This window comes from Equus asinus, chromosome 2 (genome assembly GCF_041296235.1).
Source record: "Equus asinus isolate D_3611 breed Donkey chromosome 2, EquAss-T2T_v2, whole genome shotgun sequence".
NCBI lineage: Eukaryota > Metazoa > Chordata > Mammalia > Perissodactyla > Equidae > Equus > Equus asinus.
In genome coordinates, this window is record NC_091791.1 from 154,253,856 (window position 1) to 154,272,503 (window position 18,648).

The window sequence follows — 18,648 nt, forward strand, 5'->3', positions numbered from 1 at the left end:
CCCATGGCCCTGGACACAGAGGGAGCTGTTTCTCATACCTCCTACTGCATGGTCGCATGAGCTTCCTCTAAAAGCTTCTAGATGAAAATTTTCAGGTGGAAATACTTGGAAGCAGACTTCATGCTCTTGCTTCTAATCCTCGAGAGGCTCATGGTTCTTTGCCCACTTCTTCCCAGAGGTTCCCCTGGCTCCAGGAAACAGTGTAAAGGTGAAAACAGTCTCCACACCCAATGTCAGAAGGAAAGTCTGACAGAGGGGTAGGAGACAGTCAAAGCAGTCTCTTTGTCCTTCTTCCAAGATAAAGAACTTTTTCAACACATTGGCATTTTCAAAAGGTCAATGGTGGTTATCTCTAGCTAGTGGGATTATAGGTATTTGGCATTTTTTTAATGATTTTCTCTATTTCCCTATTTGTCTACAATGACTATGATAAGATTCTTTGGGGTCTTCTCTAATTACAAAAGCATTTTGTGCTCAATGCACAAACCTTGGAAAGCACAAAGGAAAAGGCCCCTTAATCACATCATGTAAAGATAACAGCTGTTAACATTTTGGCATATGTCTTTCCAGACTTTTCTCTATGCAGAGATGCTTCATTTTTGTGATCTGGAAAAAAACGAAACAGTTAAGAGACAGAGCCTTCGGTCTTTAGTCTTCAATTTTATTTCTGTTTTTAAACAGCATCTAACGGCTTGGGAATGTCCCTAACAGCAAGGGCCCGCCCCATGCACTCCCAGAGGCGCCCCCAGCCAGGGCTGGGGTTCAGGCTCCAGGAACTCCTCCTCGCCCACACCAGCCATCAGGCCTATTTTCTCTCCGTCTCCAGAGACTTGGGACAGAAGAGGGTCTCCAGTTAGAGGGGAATTGGGACTAAGGGATGCTGCGTGGAAGGATTGGACTCAGACACAGCTGCCTTTGTTAGTCTCAGGCTAGTTTGGGATTTGGTAGCATGCTCAGACAGACTGTGGGAGGGCATCAAGAGGGGCTCCTGGACTCCTCTCTGGCCTCAGTTGTTCCTGGGCAAGCCCTCCAGCAGCCCTTCCTCTTGCCAGGCTCAGCGCATCGCCTCCAGAAGCTGGCAGATGGTAGCCTGTGGTAACTCAGCATGCCTTGCTGCGACCCGGTCAGCTGCACTTTACTGCCGGCCTAGGCAGGGAGGGTTATCAGGAAGGTAATGACGACTCGGACCTGAGTGTGTCCCCCTGCCTCCGACCACAGGGCTTGGGAGCTCCCCAGACCAACCCCTTACCAACTCTCATCTAAAGGGGAATAGAAGGGAATCTCTTTGTGAGGAGGGGCAAACTGGGCATTTACACCCCAAGCATGGGCACAGCTGGGCCCCCAGTGCATGCACTAAAGCAGCAGGGGCAGCTCAGCCGGGGGAGTAGGGGCCCACAGGGCTGCATCTACCCTTCCCCAACTCACACACCCATGGTAACCATGGAAACATAACCACCCGCTCCTGCCAGCTGCCTGGGTTTAGACAACCAGGGCTGGCCCACCTCCACCCAGCCAAGGCCTGAACTGATGCCAGGCTGGCCACAGAGTGGCTGCAGGAAGAACTGAGATTGGGCGATTCGGTCAGTCCAGGATTCCAGCACAGCTTGGGAGGACTACCACAGGAGCCTCCACGCCTTGCTGCCTGGGCTGGGGTCAGACGGGGCGTAGTCAGCCAGCACGGCGGCCAGCAGAGCCAGCCGCGTGGCCCCGGATGCCCTCTGCCTGTGGGTTAACAGCTACTGTGGGGCAGTAGCCCTTGCTGCAGCAGCAGCAGCCTCTGGGCCTCATTGAGGGGGCTTTCTGGCTGCTGCTCCTCCTGCCCCGGCTGCTCAGCTAGCCCCCCAGGGCTGAGGATGTACCGACAGTCACTGGGGATGCCCCCAACTGCCCCTATGCCACTGCCATCCCCAGCCCCGCTGCTGGCCTGGTCCCCGCCAGGCAGGTCCAGGCCGCCTCCCTCAGCAGGCTCCTCGGCTCTCTCAAGGTTGATGTACAAGGGGTCCTGGCTGATGGACAGCACAGACAGGTGGCCCAGGATGTTCTCCAGCTCCATTCGCAGGCATGTGAAGCTCGGGCGCTGCTTGGGGTCGGCACTCCAGCACTGGTACATGAGCTCATACCTGGGGCAGAGAGAAGAGTAAGGGGAGGCAGCGAAGAGCCAGAAGAACAAGGAAGGATGTTCCTTCCCTCAAAAGCAGAGGCCCTTTAATCATATGGAACCAGGATTTAAAAAATAAGTGATCCCTATTTTACCAATGTGGAAACTGAAGCACAGAGAGGTTAAGAACCTTGACTAAGGTCACACAAGTAGAATGTGAAGGAGCTGTGATTTGAAGCCAGGTGAGTTGGCTCCAGAGTCTCTCCAATGCTGTCTTGGGAGGGGGTACTGGGAGTGTTTTTGTTCTGCAGAACTCAGGCTGGAGTCTGGGTTATTTTAATGGGGTGGATTTGAGCACCAACCCTTTGTCCTAAATGCTCACTCACTCAGGCAAGTCTTAAATCCTTATTGTTCCTGGACACCTTTGAGAACCTGAGAAAAGCTTCCAGCCCTCTTCCGCTGACAGGAACACTTTATATACAATTTCAGGAGCCTTACAGATTCCCTGACATCTTATCCCTGTTCCCAGGGAATGCCTCAGGCTGAGGGAAAAAAAAAACAACAAACTAATGGGAAGGGGCTGAGACCAGATCTAGTCAGAGCAAATGCCTGTGCCCATGATAAAAAGCCCAGCACACTGCCCCGACACCAGCCCTCCTGACAGGGGCCCCCACTGATGGGGAAATTATGCCAGACACCGAGGAGGCCATGGGAATGGTCTGGGGCCACGGGTATGGGGCCGGGCTGGGATACATTGTCAAGGCTGTGCTAGGAGCCAACTGGCGCCTGTCCACTAGGCTGGCTGGTGGGAAGCCAGCATCTGCCCACTCTTTATTGACAACTCCAGCTTGGGAGGAGGTTACGCCAGGGCCTGGCCCCCATTGCCCAGCAAAACCTCTGCAGCTCCAAAGGCCCAGGCAGGCTGCAACCCTAGAGAGACCTGAGCTTCCTGCCCTGCTGTGCCCTGTGCTCTGCTGAATGAATAGGAAGAGTAGGGCCTGGTTCGTGCATTCCGATTTTCCCCCTACCCACAGTCCAGGCTCAAGTACTTCAAAGCCAATGCCCTAGGGAAAGAGCACCCCACCAATTAGGCTAAGCCTTCCTCTGCCTGTCCATGTTCTCGGACCTCTGGAGGTGCAACCCCACAGCAAGAAACGGGGAGCGGATTCCTTCCCTGGGTCACCATGGACTCCCTCCCCCGGGACCCAGGGGAACTCTGCCTTGCATGGGGTGGGAGAAGAACACCAGGGCAGACGAATCACAGTTGACGTCATGGTTAAGATCACAGAGATCTAGGTTCAAATTCCAACTCATCCACATAATAGCTGTGTGACCTTGGTCACATTACTTAACCTCTTTAATCCTAGTTCCTCATCCACAAAATGGGGATAATAATAGTCTTTTCCTCCTCGGGTTAGAGGAGGATTATGTGAAAGAATGCCTGTGAAGTGCCCAGCTAGCTAGTGAGACTGTCTTGAGTCGCACAGGGTCTATGACTCTCCCCTGTGCAGTGGTGTGTCACACCCTGCCCCACTTCTGAGGGCTCCGGGCATTCAGGGAGGAAAGAAGGCAGCTCCCTTCTCCCCGGGATCTGTTTGTTATCTTAGGTCCCCCCACTCTCTCAAGAGGAGGCCAAGACAAGAAAAGAACCCAACCTCCCGCCCCCAGCGCCCCCTCCTTGTCAAGCAAAGAATGTGATGGAGCAGCAGTTTTTTCTTGTCCCTGTGCAGCCCTCTCTGAGGGGGAGGGAGAGCTCAGCCGCGGTTTTCTCAGACTAGCTGGGGAGAGGAGTGGGGGCGGGGAGAAGGCGACAGGGAAACCTGCACTCCTGCTCAACCCTGTACCTTCTGCCCTCGGGGTTCCTGGTTCTCCCCGGGGAACTAGAGAAAACAGAATGATAGGAAAAGGCTGGAGCAAGAAATATGGGATGGGAAAGGGGGAGAGAAAGAAAACAAGGAGGCAACAGATGAAGAGGGAGTTTGGAGTGGAGGTTAGTCTTCCCTGTCTTCCCTCTAATGACAAGGACATATCCACCAAAAAAATTAAAAAGGTCTAATCAAGGTTCTGAGCTCCCACTGGGCCAGGAGCTGTGGTGGCAGCCATCAACTGAAACCCCAAAGTCCTGTTTCCTCCCAGAATCCCCTTCCCGGGGCACTCACACGTCCTCCAAACAGTCCGGAGGCTGTTTCAGGCGGTTCCCGCCGATGAGGTAGTTGTAAATCTCAGCGTTCTCGATGCCAGCATATGGCGTCTGCCCACGAGTCATGATCTCCCACATGGTCACCCCAAAGGCCCACTGGGACAGAATCAAGGTTGGAGAGGAGGTGTCACTAGGCTTTGGTGACACCTGAGCCAGGCAGAGCCCTGAGGCAAGCACAGCTGGGGGCTCAGGGCCCTCATAACTGGGCAGCCAAAGTCCAGAGGGCAGACCTGGCTAGGCCCTTGAGGATTCTAGAGGTCCACCCACACAGCAGTCCATACCACTGTGTCACCACCAAGCCTCACTGTGGCACCCACTCACCACGTCACTGTGCACAGTATACAGGTTGTCAGCCAGGCTCTCCAGGGCCAACCACTTGACAGGCAATTTGGAGGCACAGCCCTGACGATAGTAGTCCCCGCTGTAGATTTTCCGGGACAGTCCAAAGTCAGCCACGCACACTGTCATGTCTTCTGCCAGCCTACGAGGGGTATGGGAGGATGGAGTCAGCCTTCCGCCGTGCTGGCAGCCTGACTAAAGCCAGGGCATCTATGCTCCCAAGCTGTCCCCATGCAGAGCAGATACTGTCCCAGGCGGGGGCTGACCATTAGCTAGCTCCTCCTGGCACTAGCTGCTCCCTCTTACCCCGAGCCCTCCGGAATTCACATACATGCAATTCCGAGCGGCCAGATCTCGGTGGATAAAGTTCCGGGAGCTCAGGTACTCCATGCCACAGGCAATGTCCACCATGAACCGGATCAGGGTCTGCAGGGGCAGGTTCTGGTGGGCAGACAGGGCAAGCTCAGGCTGGATCTGCCCACCCAGCTGGAGCAGGATGAATGGGGAGAGAGCCTAAAGACTGTCCTCGGAATCACTGAAAGAAAAGGAATGGAGGGGCTTCCCAAGGCAAGGAAGCTCTGGCAAATCTGAGAGGGCCCGAGAGTGAAGACTCCCCCATTCTGGGACTTCACGGGTCTCTTCCGCCAGAAAAGACACTTGCTCAGCCTAAAATTCCCAGCAGGGAGAAGGAAACCTGCTGGCTCAGAGCCCCGCCTTCTCCCAATCAGCTCAACTGGCCCTACCTACCAAGGCAACCTCTCTCCCAGGGTCTTTGACCCTTTCCAACTGCTGGTCCCTCAACCACAGGCACTCACAAAGGGGTTCTCCCCCATCCGGGAGGCGAGCAGGAAGGCGTGCAGGTCCCCGTGCTTCAGGAAGGGCAGGATGACCATGGGGATAGGGAGACGGCCTTTGGCCCTGCTCCGGAGGCTCACCCCTGGGGACAAGGGAGAGTTGGGAGTGGGCTCATAAAAGTCAAGGGACGGCTCAGGCGTCTGCATGAGCCCCCGGCTGCTGGGTCCTACCTCTAGCCCTGGCTCTGTTGCCTCTTTCCCCACAAGTTCCACACTGGCCTGGTGACTACCCAGGAGGGACTCTGGCTGCCCCCAGATCTCTGGAGCATCTTCTCTGTCCCCTCCTCCTCCATTCACATGAGCAGTCTTCATGTGCAGACAGTTGGTACAGGGCCTGCAAACTAAACTCCTTACCTGGAGTCTGATCAGAATCCAGCCAGGACCCTCCTTGCTATTTTGCCATCTTACTCACCAGTAAGTCCAAACCTCTGTCCCACAGGCTGCTCTCCCACCTTGAGGGAGCACAGTTTTAGCCCTGTTTCATATCTGCCTCCCCCAAGAAGGGGCTCACCAACAAGCTTGGCCACGTGTGGGTGGTCAAACTCCTTCATGCAAGCCGCTTCCCTGAGGAACTCTTCAATGTCGCTTGAGGCAATGATGTCAGCTGGGAGAAAAGGATGGGAGGGAAGGAATGAGGGAGATGTGCCCCCAGTTCTGACCCAAGACTCCCAGGCCTTGTCCTTCAGATGTCCTGGGCTTCCCAGGGGGCCCAGGAAACAGTCTGGCTGTGAGCAGGAGAAACTCTCATGGGGTAGTGCTACCCCACGATTTCTCCACTTGCTAATGCCTTCCCTTTGGTTTGGACAGCCCAGCAGCTCAATCGACCACAGCTCTGATCACCCTGAGTGAGCCCAGGGATCAGTCACTGCTGACGGCAGAGAGCAACGGCTGGGGCACGAACGAATATGGGTTTACACCTGTGAATTATTCACATGGTACAGACAACATCCCAGTTAGTGCTGACTAATTCTTCTTGGAAAGTCTAGGGGCCCAGCAGAGCCTGCTTCAGGATCAGTCACCCCTTTCACCCTGCCCAGCAATGCCCTCACTCCATGTCTACTATTCTGCACTCACCTTTCAGCATCTTTACAGCCACTTTTACAAAGGAGCCATCCTCCTGCTTCAACTGGGCCTCCCGCACTGAACCAAACTCTCCTAAGAACCAATCCAAATGATGGTAAGTCCCCTCATCCTCCTGTCTCCTACCCTCTTCCCTCCCAAATGACCTTCCATAGGGACATCATCACACTCTGGGGCCATTGCAGAAGGCTCCCTCATCTGTAGCCAAAGCAAAGTATGCTGTGAGTCACTTCTCAGCCGTCCTTGTTCCCAGCCACCATTCCCCCAAACATCCCCAACTCAGGAGTCTACAAGCATACCCTCTTTATAGAAGCTGACCCAAATCCACACCACACCCTCAAAGTGAGGGGAACAATCAAACACATCCAGACATGGCAAACTCCACCGATGCCAATCCCTGCACAGCCCCACATACCTTTGCCCAACATCCGGCCCAGAGTGAACTGCTGCTCTGGAATGAGCACATCCTCCAGTTTGTCCTTCAGTTCATCGCTGATGCCCAAGCTGTCCACTGTGGGGACGGGGGTATTGAGAAAGGTTCCTGATCCAAAACCCAGCCTGCGCCTTACACCCGACTCCACCCTCAGAGCAGAGATGAGCTCAGTTTAGCTCTCCCACTGCTAGGATGGCGCCCTCCATGAGGGTAGGTCTGTGTCTTTTCCACTACTGTGTGCTTGGGACTCCTCAAGGTTCAGACATATTGGTCAAATTAACGAGTTAGTAGAAGGAATGCAGATAGGGGCACAAGGTAGCCCAATTTTTCCTTCTATGATTCCCCATCACTCACATGTGGCTTCGATGCGCTCAGGCCTTTCCCGATTGAAGGACCGGGCTGCCCGGAAGTGAACGGCTGGCTCCCCCCGGGCCATGACACTGTCAAAGGCTTGCCTAAAAGGAAACCCAGGACTTGGGATCAGCTCCAAAGTCTTCAGTCACCAGCTGCCTCTTCCTCCGTGTCCCTACCCGCTTACCCAAACCGTGTCTCCTTCCGCCTCTTTCGAAGCAGGATGAGGGCCAAGGCAGCAGCTGTCACCAGGGCTGTCAGCACACCTAGGACCACAGGCACCCAGGATGTGCGGCTGTGGGGAGGGCCCTGCTGGCCTGTGGGAGACAGGGGCAGTGGCATGAGCTAGGAGGCATGACACCAAGGAGTCCCTTTAGAACCTTCTGATGACGGCCATTTGGCCTGGTCAAGAGGGTCCCCTCAGACACTAAGAGTCCCAAGTGGAAAGAGGCTCCAAAGGAAGACTCAAGAGTTCACACCCTGTCAGTGACGGGCCTGGTTGTTGGAACCTACAACTGACCAGGGATTTCTATGCTAGTTCTGGGGCAGTGAGGGGATGAAATATAGTTTAAATACCCCCTGGCATCAACTGCTCGACTGAGTCTTTGGCCTCTTAGGAGGAAAGGCGCTCCCAGCCTCCTCCTGCCAGCCTGGGTTGCCCTGGAAAGTCTCAATCCTGTCCCCTCCCCCTATAGGCCTCACCTGCATGGTCATGAGAAGAGACCACCAGTGGCTGACTCCAGGGCCCGCAGCCAACTGCATTGGAGATGCACACACGCACAGTCAGGTCCTTCTGGGGATCCCAGCCTGTCAAGTTGGCCCTGGTCCCCTCTACTGTCAGCTCACCCTGCAGCCAGGAAAAGCCCCCATTCCAGACTGAGTCTGAGCAAAAGACCTCCAGCTGGGGGCTGAAGGCAGAGAAAGGTCTAGCTAGGAACAGGGGAGGTTAGGGACTCTATGGGTTCTGTGGGTTCAGCAGCTGCAGGAACACAACCTGCTGGGAGTCATCACATTCCTGCTCCAGGCTGCAGAGGCCTCTCCTGGACACAAATAAGGCTCAGTCCCGGATGCAGGGGGGATGGGAGGGAACAGGGCTGGGATAAGAAGGCCTTATCTGTGCCCTCCCCCAGTCTGTGCAGGAATGTGCTTCCTGCTTTACATACAAAGAGGCCACTAGACACAATCCTAACAGGAGACATAATCCAATAAGGAGTACAGCCTGCAGGGCAAGGCGAGGAGGAGTGGACTCCCTGGTGGTGGGACATCCAGCCCACCAAGGCCCCCAGACCCCTCAAGGACAGCCATTCTAAAGCTCTAAAGGCCTTGGAGCCCTGAGGGCTGACTCTGGGACACCTGGAGAGTGGAGGCTTCTGGATGCCCCTTACCTGGGTTCCGTTGTCTTGAACCCAGGACAGTTTATAGGGTCCCAGGGGGCCTTCCCAAGGGCCCTCGGGGATCACTTCTTCCCACTGCAGGATGAGGCCTGAGTCTGTGCGGATGGCATGGAGGTTCTGGGGCGCACTGGCTGGGGCTGCACCCAAAGAGAAAAGGTTGCTAAGATCCCTGCCCTTCCCACCATCACTATCCCATGCAGGCCTTTGGAACCAACCCCCAAGAACTAAACAGCTCAGAGAGTAATGGGGACCAGGGTGGGGCGGGTGGTGGGGGAGAGCTTGCCTCCCAGTTCTGACTGCTCTCACCCACAGCTAGCTGTAGGGAGAAGGGGGAGCAATGGCAGGACCCACAGCACCGCAGTTAGGCAGTGTTGCTCTTCATCACCTTGGTTACTGCCTCAGCTGCATCCTTTGCCACTCCCCTCTCAGCCCTGCCAGCTTCCTTGCAATCCCTAGATAACTCCAAGCAAGTGTGGGCCGTGGGGTCTCTGCACTCATTCCTGAAGTGATTTTACCCCAAATATGGCTCCTTCCTTCTCATTCAGACCTCAGATCTCTTTACTGGGTATTCTTGGACTCCCTGGGGCACTCTTCATCACCTTTCCCACTTTGCTTGTCTGTCCCGCCCCCTAGAACTAGAGCTGCATGGGAGGGGCTTGGATTTACCTAGTTCATAGGTATGCAGCAGGTACTCAGTGTTTGCTGAATGCTGCATGATCGACCCTCTCAAGGAGCCCCTCTCCCCATCGCCTCCATTCAGAACGGGAGCCAGCAGGGCCCTGCCCAGCCACTCTGCTCTGTAGTTCCCTTACCTAGACCCTTTGTCCGAAAGGGCACCCAGTCAGCATATGGAGAAGGCCCCAAGGCGTTGGCACAGCGCACCCTGAGGCTATAGTTGGTGGCAGGTGCCAGGTCCCGGAGCAGGCAGGTAAAAGGTGGCACGGGGACCACAACAGCAAGGACCTCCCAGCCCCCTGGGGCCTGTGTCACCTACAGAAAAGCAGAAAACTAATGATGTAGACGAGGGAGATGGAAGATGGGATAGGTATGGGTATGCGGGGTGCAGGGCTGAGTTAATGCCTCCTCTAAGTCTATCAGCAAGCACTTGCAGCCCACTCCCTCTCACTAGCCCCCGCTCCAATAACACACCAGGTTCCACACCTCCATGCCTTTGCAAATGCTGTTCCCTTTGCTTGGAATGACTTGCTCTTCCCAGCAAAGTCCAGCTTATCCTTTAAGACTCAGTGCAAATACCACTTTCTCTGTGAAAGCCTTTCTCAACTACCCTAGAAAACTCATGCCCCTCTGTGCTTAGTACATAACTCGGTAAGAGAAGTTACTACTTGTTGGAACTGTCTGCATGCCAGCGCAAAGTCTCAGAGCTTCTCACCGGCTGAACCAGGCCTTCACCTTAGATTTTGGGGGCCCAGAACAAGAGTACAAATGGAGATCCACGTACCGTATAGCTAAATATGTAAACATTATAAATCAGCTAACGAACTATTGAATAAAATATTTCCTATTTAATATGTTGACAAATAAAGCTTCAAAACAACCTGGAAGGTCAGTTTTGCATTTATAATCCTCCAAATCCTTGGATTCCCAAGCCAGGATGTGGTGGCATAGAAGAGCTAGCCTCCAGCCAAGAGTCTGCACTATGAGGGGCATCAAGTGCATGGGAGTGGACTATGCTATCTGCATATGCATCCCCTCACAAGTGGCTGCCCTTTGGACTTACAGGTACATATACCATACCCTCCCAAGGATGGACCAGCGAAGAGGCCCACACAGGCCCCAGAAGCAGACTTGAGGCCTAAGGCAAGAGATTCTGAGTACCTCAAGTATGGTGTGGTGTGGTGGTTATTGGGGGGCTTTGGGAGGGTGTTCTCATGTCTAGATGGGCATCTCCCCTTGGCCCTACAGGTTCCTTGCCCAGGACAAGTGGTGCAGCCAAAGGAGGGCCAAAGTGGGGTCCTCTAAATGGTAGAGCCCAGAGCAGGGGCCTCTCCTGCCTGGAAGAACTGCCTAGGACAGTTTCAAAGATGCTCATTAAATACCTTTTGAGTAAACATATGAAAATGAACAAGCCAGCATCACCTCTTGTTTTTAGTATCACCTTACCCAGGTTTTCTACTCTCTGGGGCTTAGAACCTCTTCTGGTCCCCTTGTTTTCTTTGGCATGAGTCAGGGGGTGGGGCACGAGAGTACAGGTATCAGATAAATCAAAGGTTTGGATTTTCGCCCACATAAGAAAAATTCTTCCAGGCATCCCAAATCGGCTTTAGTGATCTGCTCCAGCCTGAAGAATGCACGGCTGAGCCAATCTGCAGAGTCACTTGATTGCCAGCGCACCCTATGATAAGGGGCGGAGGCCAGGGCTGTTCCTAGGAAGGGAACAACACCTGAACAGAGTTGGAGACAAGCCCCACAGGCAAGTCTAGGCAAACATGATACCACTGTCAACAAAGTGTCACTGAGGTAGCCAGAAGGAAGATGGCCAGGAGAGCCTGTCCTGCCCTCTCAGCCTACCTGGACCGTGCATGATTGCAGCAGGGCTCGGCCGTCGGCCCCTGGTGTCCAGGCCACGCTGGCATTGCTGCTGGAAAGCTTCGTCACTGTGATGTTGAACGGGGCTGCAGGTGGTGCTGTGGATGGGGACTTAGAGTCAGTGCCCTGGAGTTCAGTGTCCAGGATGGACATGAGAGGAGGGAGCAGAAGGCATGGGAGTCAAGCCTTGAGTCTCTCCCTAGGGTCTGCCCCACCCCACCCCCAACCTAAAGATGGCTACTCAGTACTCCTAGGACCACAGTAATGCACAAGCCAAGCAACCAGTAGGGGACAACTACTCATACCTGGGAGAGTGCCTAGGCTGTGGAGAGAGGTTGCCTCTCCCTGAATCAGGGGCCCTGTCTGAGCAAGGAATAGGATAAGATAGTGGGTGTGTGTGGGGACAGGACCTCGGCCTTGAAAGACACAAACGAGAGGCAGCCGTCCCTGCTGCCCCAGCCCGTTCCTGCACACACTGGCTCTCTCCCTCCCTGTACACACCAGCCCTTTAGGTCTCCTCTGTCATCCTGCTAGGCTGTTTTCCCCACCCCCATTCCCTCTACAGGGGCTGGCAGAAGCAAGGCTGGGCACGAGCCTTGACCATCTCCTGCTGGTTCCCTCTCTCCCTCCCTCCCAAGGACTCTGCTTCGTGATGGGAAATCTGCTGTGACGTCAGGTTTCTATTCTCATCTCAGCCATAGCAGGGTCTCAGGTGCTCCCACTAGGAATGGAGCTATGCCAATTAACCCCTTGTCTCTCAGATCCCAGCAGGACCGATGGGAACTGGAACACCAAATGATTCTAACTTCACCCATGGCTGGACAGCTTGCTGAGCACGCCCCCACCTCACCTGCCCTCCTTCCCCGCCAGTCCTCCTACCTTGAAGACGAACAGTGGCTGGGCGAGAAGAGGCCAGGCCTTTTAGGTTGTGAGCTTCACAGGAGAACACAGTGCTCTGGGTCACCCCTGGGGCCAGAAAACCTCAGTCAGCACCCCCAAGCAGCAGCTCCCACTCAGTCTGGGACTGAGGAAGGGGGATACTTAGGCTCTCAATCAGAATACCCTAGAAGTCCCTCCAGCCAAAGGCAGGGGCTAGACAGTGAGGTATGGTGGAACAAACAGGGACTTTGGAGTCTAATGGGCCTGGACATAAATCCCAGGGCTGGGGCTCTGTTTTCTCACCTCCCAAATGGGAGAATTGTGAGAACCAAAGGATGTAACGTATGTAAAGTGCATGGAACACAGTAAGAACTTGAGAAATGTCATACCAACCCTCCCACCTCAGTCCCATCTCGGAAGACAACACAAAGCTGCCTCCCTTTTTCCGGTCACTCCTTTTATTGCACATTCCAAAGCCCTTCTCTATTTGCTGTGCCACATCATTGTTGTCTTTGCAGATTCTCTGCCTTGCAGTAGTTCTCAGCTTATATACATGTCTTGTCTCCCCAATTATACTAATTCCTTGGGGGCTGGATGAATGGCTTCCATTCCTTTTGTATTCCCTCGATCCCCCGTGGTGCCTAGCACAGTGTGGTGTGTGGAGTAGGAGTTCACTGAGTGCTTATTATCAGGCCGGCTGCCTGAGGGTCCCAACCACGCACATCTGGAGAGAAGTGAACCCAGCCTCCTAATCTGCTCCAACCCAGCACCTCTTGAACAGTTTCTACCCTCGCTTCCAACAGGTCCCATAGTCCATCTCTTCTCAAGAGGGGACTTGGCAGATCGGAGCCCTTCCCTCCCACCTTCCAGTACATGAGACCACACTCACACTCCCATCCTTTTTGGCCACTTCAGGCTTCCACTGAAACAGAAAACTTTGTTTCACAAATAAGCAAGCCTCACAAGCATGTGATATATGTATGTGCCCGAGGATCCTGGAGTCCAGGTGGGGGTCCAGGTCTAACTGTGTGGAGGTATGGACAGATACATTTGTTTGGGAAAATGTCTGGAGATTTCTGGAAAGGGCGCTTAGAAGAGGAGGCCCCTGTATGTTTGTGCTGGCCTCTCTCTCTCCCTTCCCCCTGCCATTCCCCGCTCTGCAGCCTGAGACTCTTGTCTTCTAGGCGAGTCTGCCAGACTCTCCTTCTAGCTCTGCGTGGGCTGGTTCCTGGCTCCTTCCCTTGGGAAGTGGGGGATAGGTGCCCCTGGTCCCACACGATTCATCTCCCAAGGCCAGCTACTGTGAACAAGAGAAAGAAGCTCCAGCATCTTCCTTAAGCACACTCAGCAGGATCACCACTAATCAGCCCACCCAGCCAGCCCAGCAAACCTGATGAATGAGCTTAGTAACGGTGCAGCTCACGCACCCAGGCACTGGAGCTTGCTCTGGACACACACAACAGCAAACTTAGTGATTTAAGCAGATTCAAACTCTGCCAGCCTCTCCACCCCTTCTCAAAGCCCCCTCCTGAGGTTGCTCACCTGTAACATTTAAAACGGAAGGAGAGGGAGCAGGTTCCCCAACCTTCGTGCCTCCTCGCCACCAGACAATGGTAACAGGTTCGGGGGGACCCACAGCCTCACAAGACAGTTGGAAAGGCGCATTGGGTGGCACTGCCAGATCTTTTGGCTCCACAGTGAAAAATGGTACACCTAGGGAGAAAAGGCGGGTGGGAGTGAGCCCTGCCACCTCTGGGTTTCCAGCTGCCCAAACCATAAGTTGCTTCCATTTAAAGCCGTCTATGAGAAGGTCCCACAGGCCCTTGTGACTGGGTCACCCATAGAACAGGCATCTGACTTGAGAGGGGAGCTTCTCTTCTTTGGCCTCCTTAGGAATACCCTTTATGCTGTCCCCTTGGTCACTGGAAATTCTGCCTTCCCAGACCTGCTCTGACAGCCCTTCTCAGAGCAATGGAGAAGGCGGAGGGAAGGGAGCTGAGGGAGGGGCAAAAAAGGGGGGTAGTGGGCGGAAGCTTCAGCAGAGTAGGGCTGGCTGGCAGGCCCCAGAGCCCGTTCAGGGCCCTTTGTTACTTCTTAGTCACTTTGTTTTCCTGGGCTGAACAGCTCTGAGCTCCCTGCGCAGCTGCGGATCCTTCCTCCCCTCCCCCAGACCTCCCCCTCCTGGCCTGGCTACTTAGCAGAACAGAGTCCAACCCCAGATGGGTGCTGGAGGCTTGCTGTTTAGACAACTGAAACTGACTGCATCCCATAGGTTGTGGGTCTAAGTTGCCCCCTTGGCTCTCAAATACCCAGACTCCAGTGGGTATGGTCTTCTGATGTCTGAGATATGCCTGGAGCCTGGTGCAGTCAGTACCCAGAAGGCAGTGGGGCAGCCCAGGTTCCAGTGAACTTTCTTCTGCAAAGATGTGGTCACTAGCAGACAGCACCTGCTCCAGGCCAACATGCCCAAGTGATTCTGCCTCCTCACCTTCTACCGTGAGCCACACTGGCTGGGAGATCTCAGTTTCGCCCCCATCCTCCACCTGGCACCAGTACCGGCCCGCATCAGAGCGCTCCACTGACTTCAGGCTGTGGAAACAGGACACCAGGCTCACCTCCCAGGGTCAAGGGGGGGCAGCTCTGCTGGGGAGACTCAATGGGTTAAGCCTGTCCCCACTTCTGGAAGTTTCCACAGGTTGCCGAAAAAAACCCACAGACGTCTGGGCGTCAGCATTGCCCCCAGCTCTGAAGCCCCAAAGTAAGAACACAGCCTGCCTCCAGGCTGGCATCCCACACCTTCCCCCGTAGTCCTGCACCTGAGGAAGCCAATCCAGTGCTGCTCACTGACTGGGATGTACACCTGATCCACACTCTGGACCACGGCCCCATCCTTCACCCACTGTATCTCAGGATCTTCCATCCCCTCCACGCTGCAGTTGAGTTTCACTGGCTGCCCCTGAGACACTGTCAGCTTCACTGGGGCTCCCATGAGCTTCAGGCCTGAGAGGTGGGAAGGAGAAGGTGTCAGTCTGCTTGAAAGGGACCCTGTCTCTGGAAATACCCTCTATCCTCTTCCAGAACCTAGCTTCTGTGTCAGAGGGCTCATTCTCTGCCAAGGAAGCAGAGACAGGACGGTGTGAGAAGGAAAGTGGCCTGGACCTGGGCTGGGGGAAGGGGCATGACAAGCTCTCCAGGCACCATTTCTGCCATTGCCAAGTTCCTCCCAGCTCTTAGGAAATGACCTCTTCCATATACCTCCTTACCGGCAATGTTAAGTTCAGGCCCAACCATCAAAAGGAAGGCAAGAGAGGCTGAAACAGTGGGGGTGTTCTCATATACCTGGGGCAGGTACTGCCCTGGGATTGACTACTGCACCCAGCCAGTGCAACAGGCTGCCAGCTCTCCACCCAAGGTGTCAGCCCAAAGCCCTCACGGCTGCTGGCACAGCCCTGAACCGCACCCCACCCCAGCAAATGAAAGAAAGCTGAGGAAGGGAAGGAGGGGGTGCTCCCCTGAAGTGGAGAACATATGGCTGCAAAACCACGTCAGATCAAACACATGGCAGCCTTCCTGGCAGCTGCCCGCTCTATTAATACCTGAATGTGTGCAGGGGCGGGTGCTAGGAAGGTAGGAGGTAGAAGGGAGGGGAGGGGCCCTGAACAGGGAGCCCCAGACTCCTGGGCTACTGTCACACCAACAGGAGCCACCCTCTGGAACCCTACCCTCTGCAAATACATATGCATACATTCACACACACACACAGACACACACCCTTCCTGGTCTGCTGGCATGTTTTTAAGCAGAGAGGGACAGGTGAACCATCCACATAGCTGAAATCCAGTCCTGCTTCTTCCTGCCTTTCGCTGTGTAATTCCAGGCAAATTACTGGACTCTGATCTTGAGACACACATCTTTCAGTTCGTAAATACTTGTCACTCTTTCCCTTCTCTTCCCTGAAAAGCTGATATGGCAGGGAGTGCTGTCTCAAAAGAGGGTGCCAGCCCCGTGGCTGTGGCTCTGGCCTGTGTCTCTCCCCTGCTCCCTTCACCCTCTCAGGATCAGTCACAGGGCAAAGAGGGATAGCCTCACACTCCACTACACACGCCCAGTAGTCCCAGGGGAGTGTAGTGTGAACTCAGGGGTCCAGGATGCTGCAAGCAGCACTCCTAAGGCTGGCAAATGCCTCGGTTGCTATGTGGAAACACAAGGCTAACCCCCACAAAGACCAGCAATCCTGCCCCAGCCCATCCTCTTCAACATTCCAGTTTCAGGAAGCTCTAAGTGGGCACAGGAACTAGAGTATGCCCAGATGTGTTTTGTGACTGGGCACCCTGACAGCTCCTGTACCTGAATGGTGTAGGGGTGCCTCTTGGGTGCTCAGCTCAGAGTGGGACCTTCGTGTGTGGCCGGGCGGAATGGGGTCCCCAGGACTGGGAGGGGAGAGCAAACAACTAGGAACATCGAGGCGGGAAAACCCAGTCCCAAACAGCCCCCGCGGACCACTCAGCCCACAGCCCCACTCCTTTCCCTTCCACCCCGCCAGAAGAGCCACGGGCGCGAGAAAGTTGGGGGTGGGGACCCCGACGCGAGATCCAGCAGCGAACACCCCGCTGCGCCCCTTCCCCCAAGTCCCAGCCTCGCAGCTTCGATCCCCCCACTCCAATCTCTGGCCCGCCCAGGCCCGGGGCTCGCTCGGCTACTGTCCCTGGGCTCCGACCCCGGCCGCGCCCCTCCGCAGCCCCCCGCTCCCCGCCGCCTCCCGGGCCAGCCCCTACCTGCGGTCGCGGGCTCCGGGAGCAGCAGAGCGGCCAGACCCGCCAGCAGCAGCAGCGGCGGCGGCGGCGGCAGCAGCGGCAGCGGCGGGAGCCCCGGCCGCCCCATGCTCCGCCTCAGCGCCATCGGCGTCGCCGCCGCACCATGCCGGGCCCGGCCCGCGAGCGCCGAGGGAGGAGGCGCAGGAGGGCGGAGGAGAGGATAGGGGAGGGGAGCGGAGGGGAGGGCCCGGGAGGGGCGGGGGCCGGCCCGGGGGCGGCGCTGGGGCCGGTGCCTCGGAGCCCCGCGCCCGCGGCGAGGCGCGGCGGCCGCCGTCAGCGGCGCGGGGTCCCCGGGGCCGCTCCTGGGCCACCGCGCTCCTTCCACAGCCGTCGCCGCCGTCGCCGCCGCCGCTGATTCATGTTCTTCCCCGAGCCGCCGCCTCCTCCCCGGCCCGCCCGCCCGCAGCCCGAGCTCGTACCGCCCCCCCGCGGAGCCCCGGGCGGCTCGCTCCGAGCGTCAACCCGGCCGCTACCGGCCCGGTGTCCGGCCTCGGGCCGACCCCCGCCCACAGACCTCCCCAGCCCCGGCCAGCACCCCCAGCCCCGGCCACCCCAGTCCCGAACCCGAGGATCCGGCTCGGTCCCCTGGATGAGCACTCCAGCCACGCCCCTCTCCCACTCCAGCATCTTTTCAAACCCGACACTCCAGATTCTTCCCTCAAAACCTCGCTAGAAGCCTCTACCACACCCCAACTTTTGTCCAGACTCTGATCCCAGAACCCAGCAGCCCCCTCCCAGGACATAAAGCATCTCAATCCCCTACACACTCCCAACCATCAGGCCCCCGAAATTGTCGTGACTCAGGGCTCCCCCCACAGGATCTACTAGCACCCTTTTGTGCCTCTTGATGCTTTCACCCAAACTCCCCATATTCGTGCTCCATTTTCCACCTCTTGATCTCCAAGACCTTGGACCTCGCATCTTGAGTTTTCCAAGATCTTCTTGGTAGTTCTCAGGTTTTATCTGCCAGCCCCACTGCTACACTAGATAGGTGAAGGCCCAATGGCCCATATCTTTAAGGGCTGTTATTCTTCCTAGCTGCCTCGCTGCTTCTACCCCCGCACTCCCCAGGACATGGTGTGAAAGTTGGCTGTGTCCTCACAATATCCAATAAAACATTAGCTATTAAGCTATTATTAGTAGACCACCTTGCACACAGTAGGCGCTCCATAAATAGATGCCTGTTAAGTGAATGAATAATTGTCTCAGAGCTTGGCCTGCCCCACAACCAGTAATCACGGGGGTGGCTGTGCCCACGGACATCCTATCAGGCAGATGCAGAACTGGTTCCAAATCCAGCCTACCAAGTGTTCCCCTCCCCTTGCCCTTACCTCTCTCTACCTGTCCCCTGGAGCCTACTCCAAAGAGTCCGTCCCAGAAGTCCTGGGTGGGGAGGAGGGACAATCCACTCAGCACACCACCCCCCCATTTCCCACAGCCTCACTGGATCTTTCCAGGGATTCTCCTTCCGAGCAGCAGGGGCCTGCCTCTTCTTCCACTTGGCCCCATCAGTGCTTGTTTATTAATTATACTAATGATAACAACAACAGCAGTGCTGGAGGCAGTCTCAGACCCAGCTGGGGGCGCCCCCAGGCGGCAGCACAGGGAGAGACTCCAGACCCGCTGTTAGGGTTGGATGGCAGGGGCCTGAAGTCTCCC

General features: G+C 55.8%; 1 protein-coding gene across 2 annotated transcripts; it reads right to left on the reverse strand.

Annotated features, from left to right (window-relative positions):
* Positions 1-642: 642 nt before the first annotated feature.
* TYRO3 (TYRO3 protein tyrosine kinase) lies at positions 643-17,335 on the reverse strand. 2 transcript variants are annotated; one of them, XM_044765109.2, is made up of 20 exons: positions 16,951-17,335; positions 16,523-16,605; positions 14,992-15,175; positions 14,664-14,764; positions 13,718-13,888; positions 12,176-12,262; positions 11,279-11,394; positions 9,562-9,739; positions 8,741-8,886; positions 8,058-8,202; positions 7,543-7,672; positions 7,359-7,459; positions 6,987-7,082; positions 6,566-6,646; positions 6,003-6,095; positions 5,453-5,574; positions 4,969-5,078; positions 4,620-4,779; positions 4,258-4,394; positions 643-2,120 (listed from the first exon to the last, which is right to left on the reverse strand). In XM_044765109.2, exons 3-20 carry the CDS (start codon positions 15,162-15,164, stop codon positions 1,730-1,732), a joined length of 2,538 nt encoding a protein of 845 aa, XP_044621044.1. In that variant the 5' UTR covers positions 15,165-15,175; positions 16,523-16,605; positions 16,951-17,335; the 3' UTR covers positions 643-1,729. The 2 variants fall into 2 exon arrangements, with proteins under 2 accessions (XP_044621044.1, XP_044621042.1); XM_044765107.2 differs by lacking the exon at positions 16,523-16,605 and having other exon boundaries at positions 16,951-17,159.
* Positions 17,336-18,648: the final 1,313 nt, after the last annotated feature.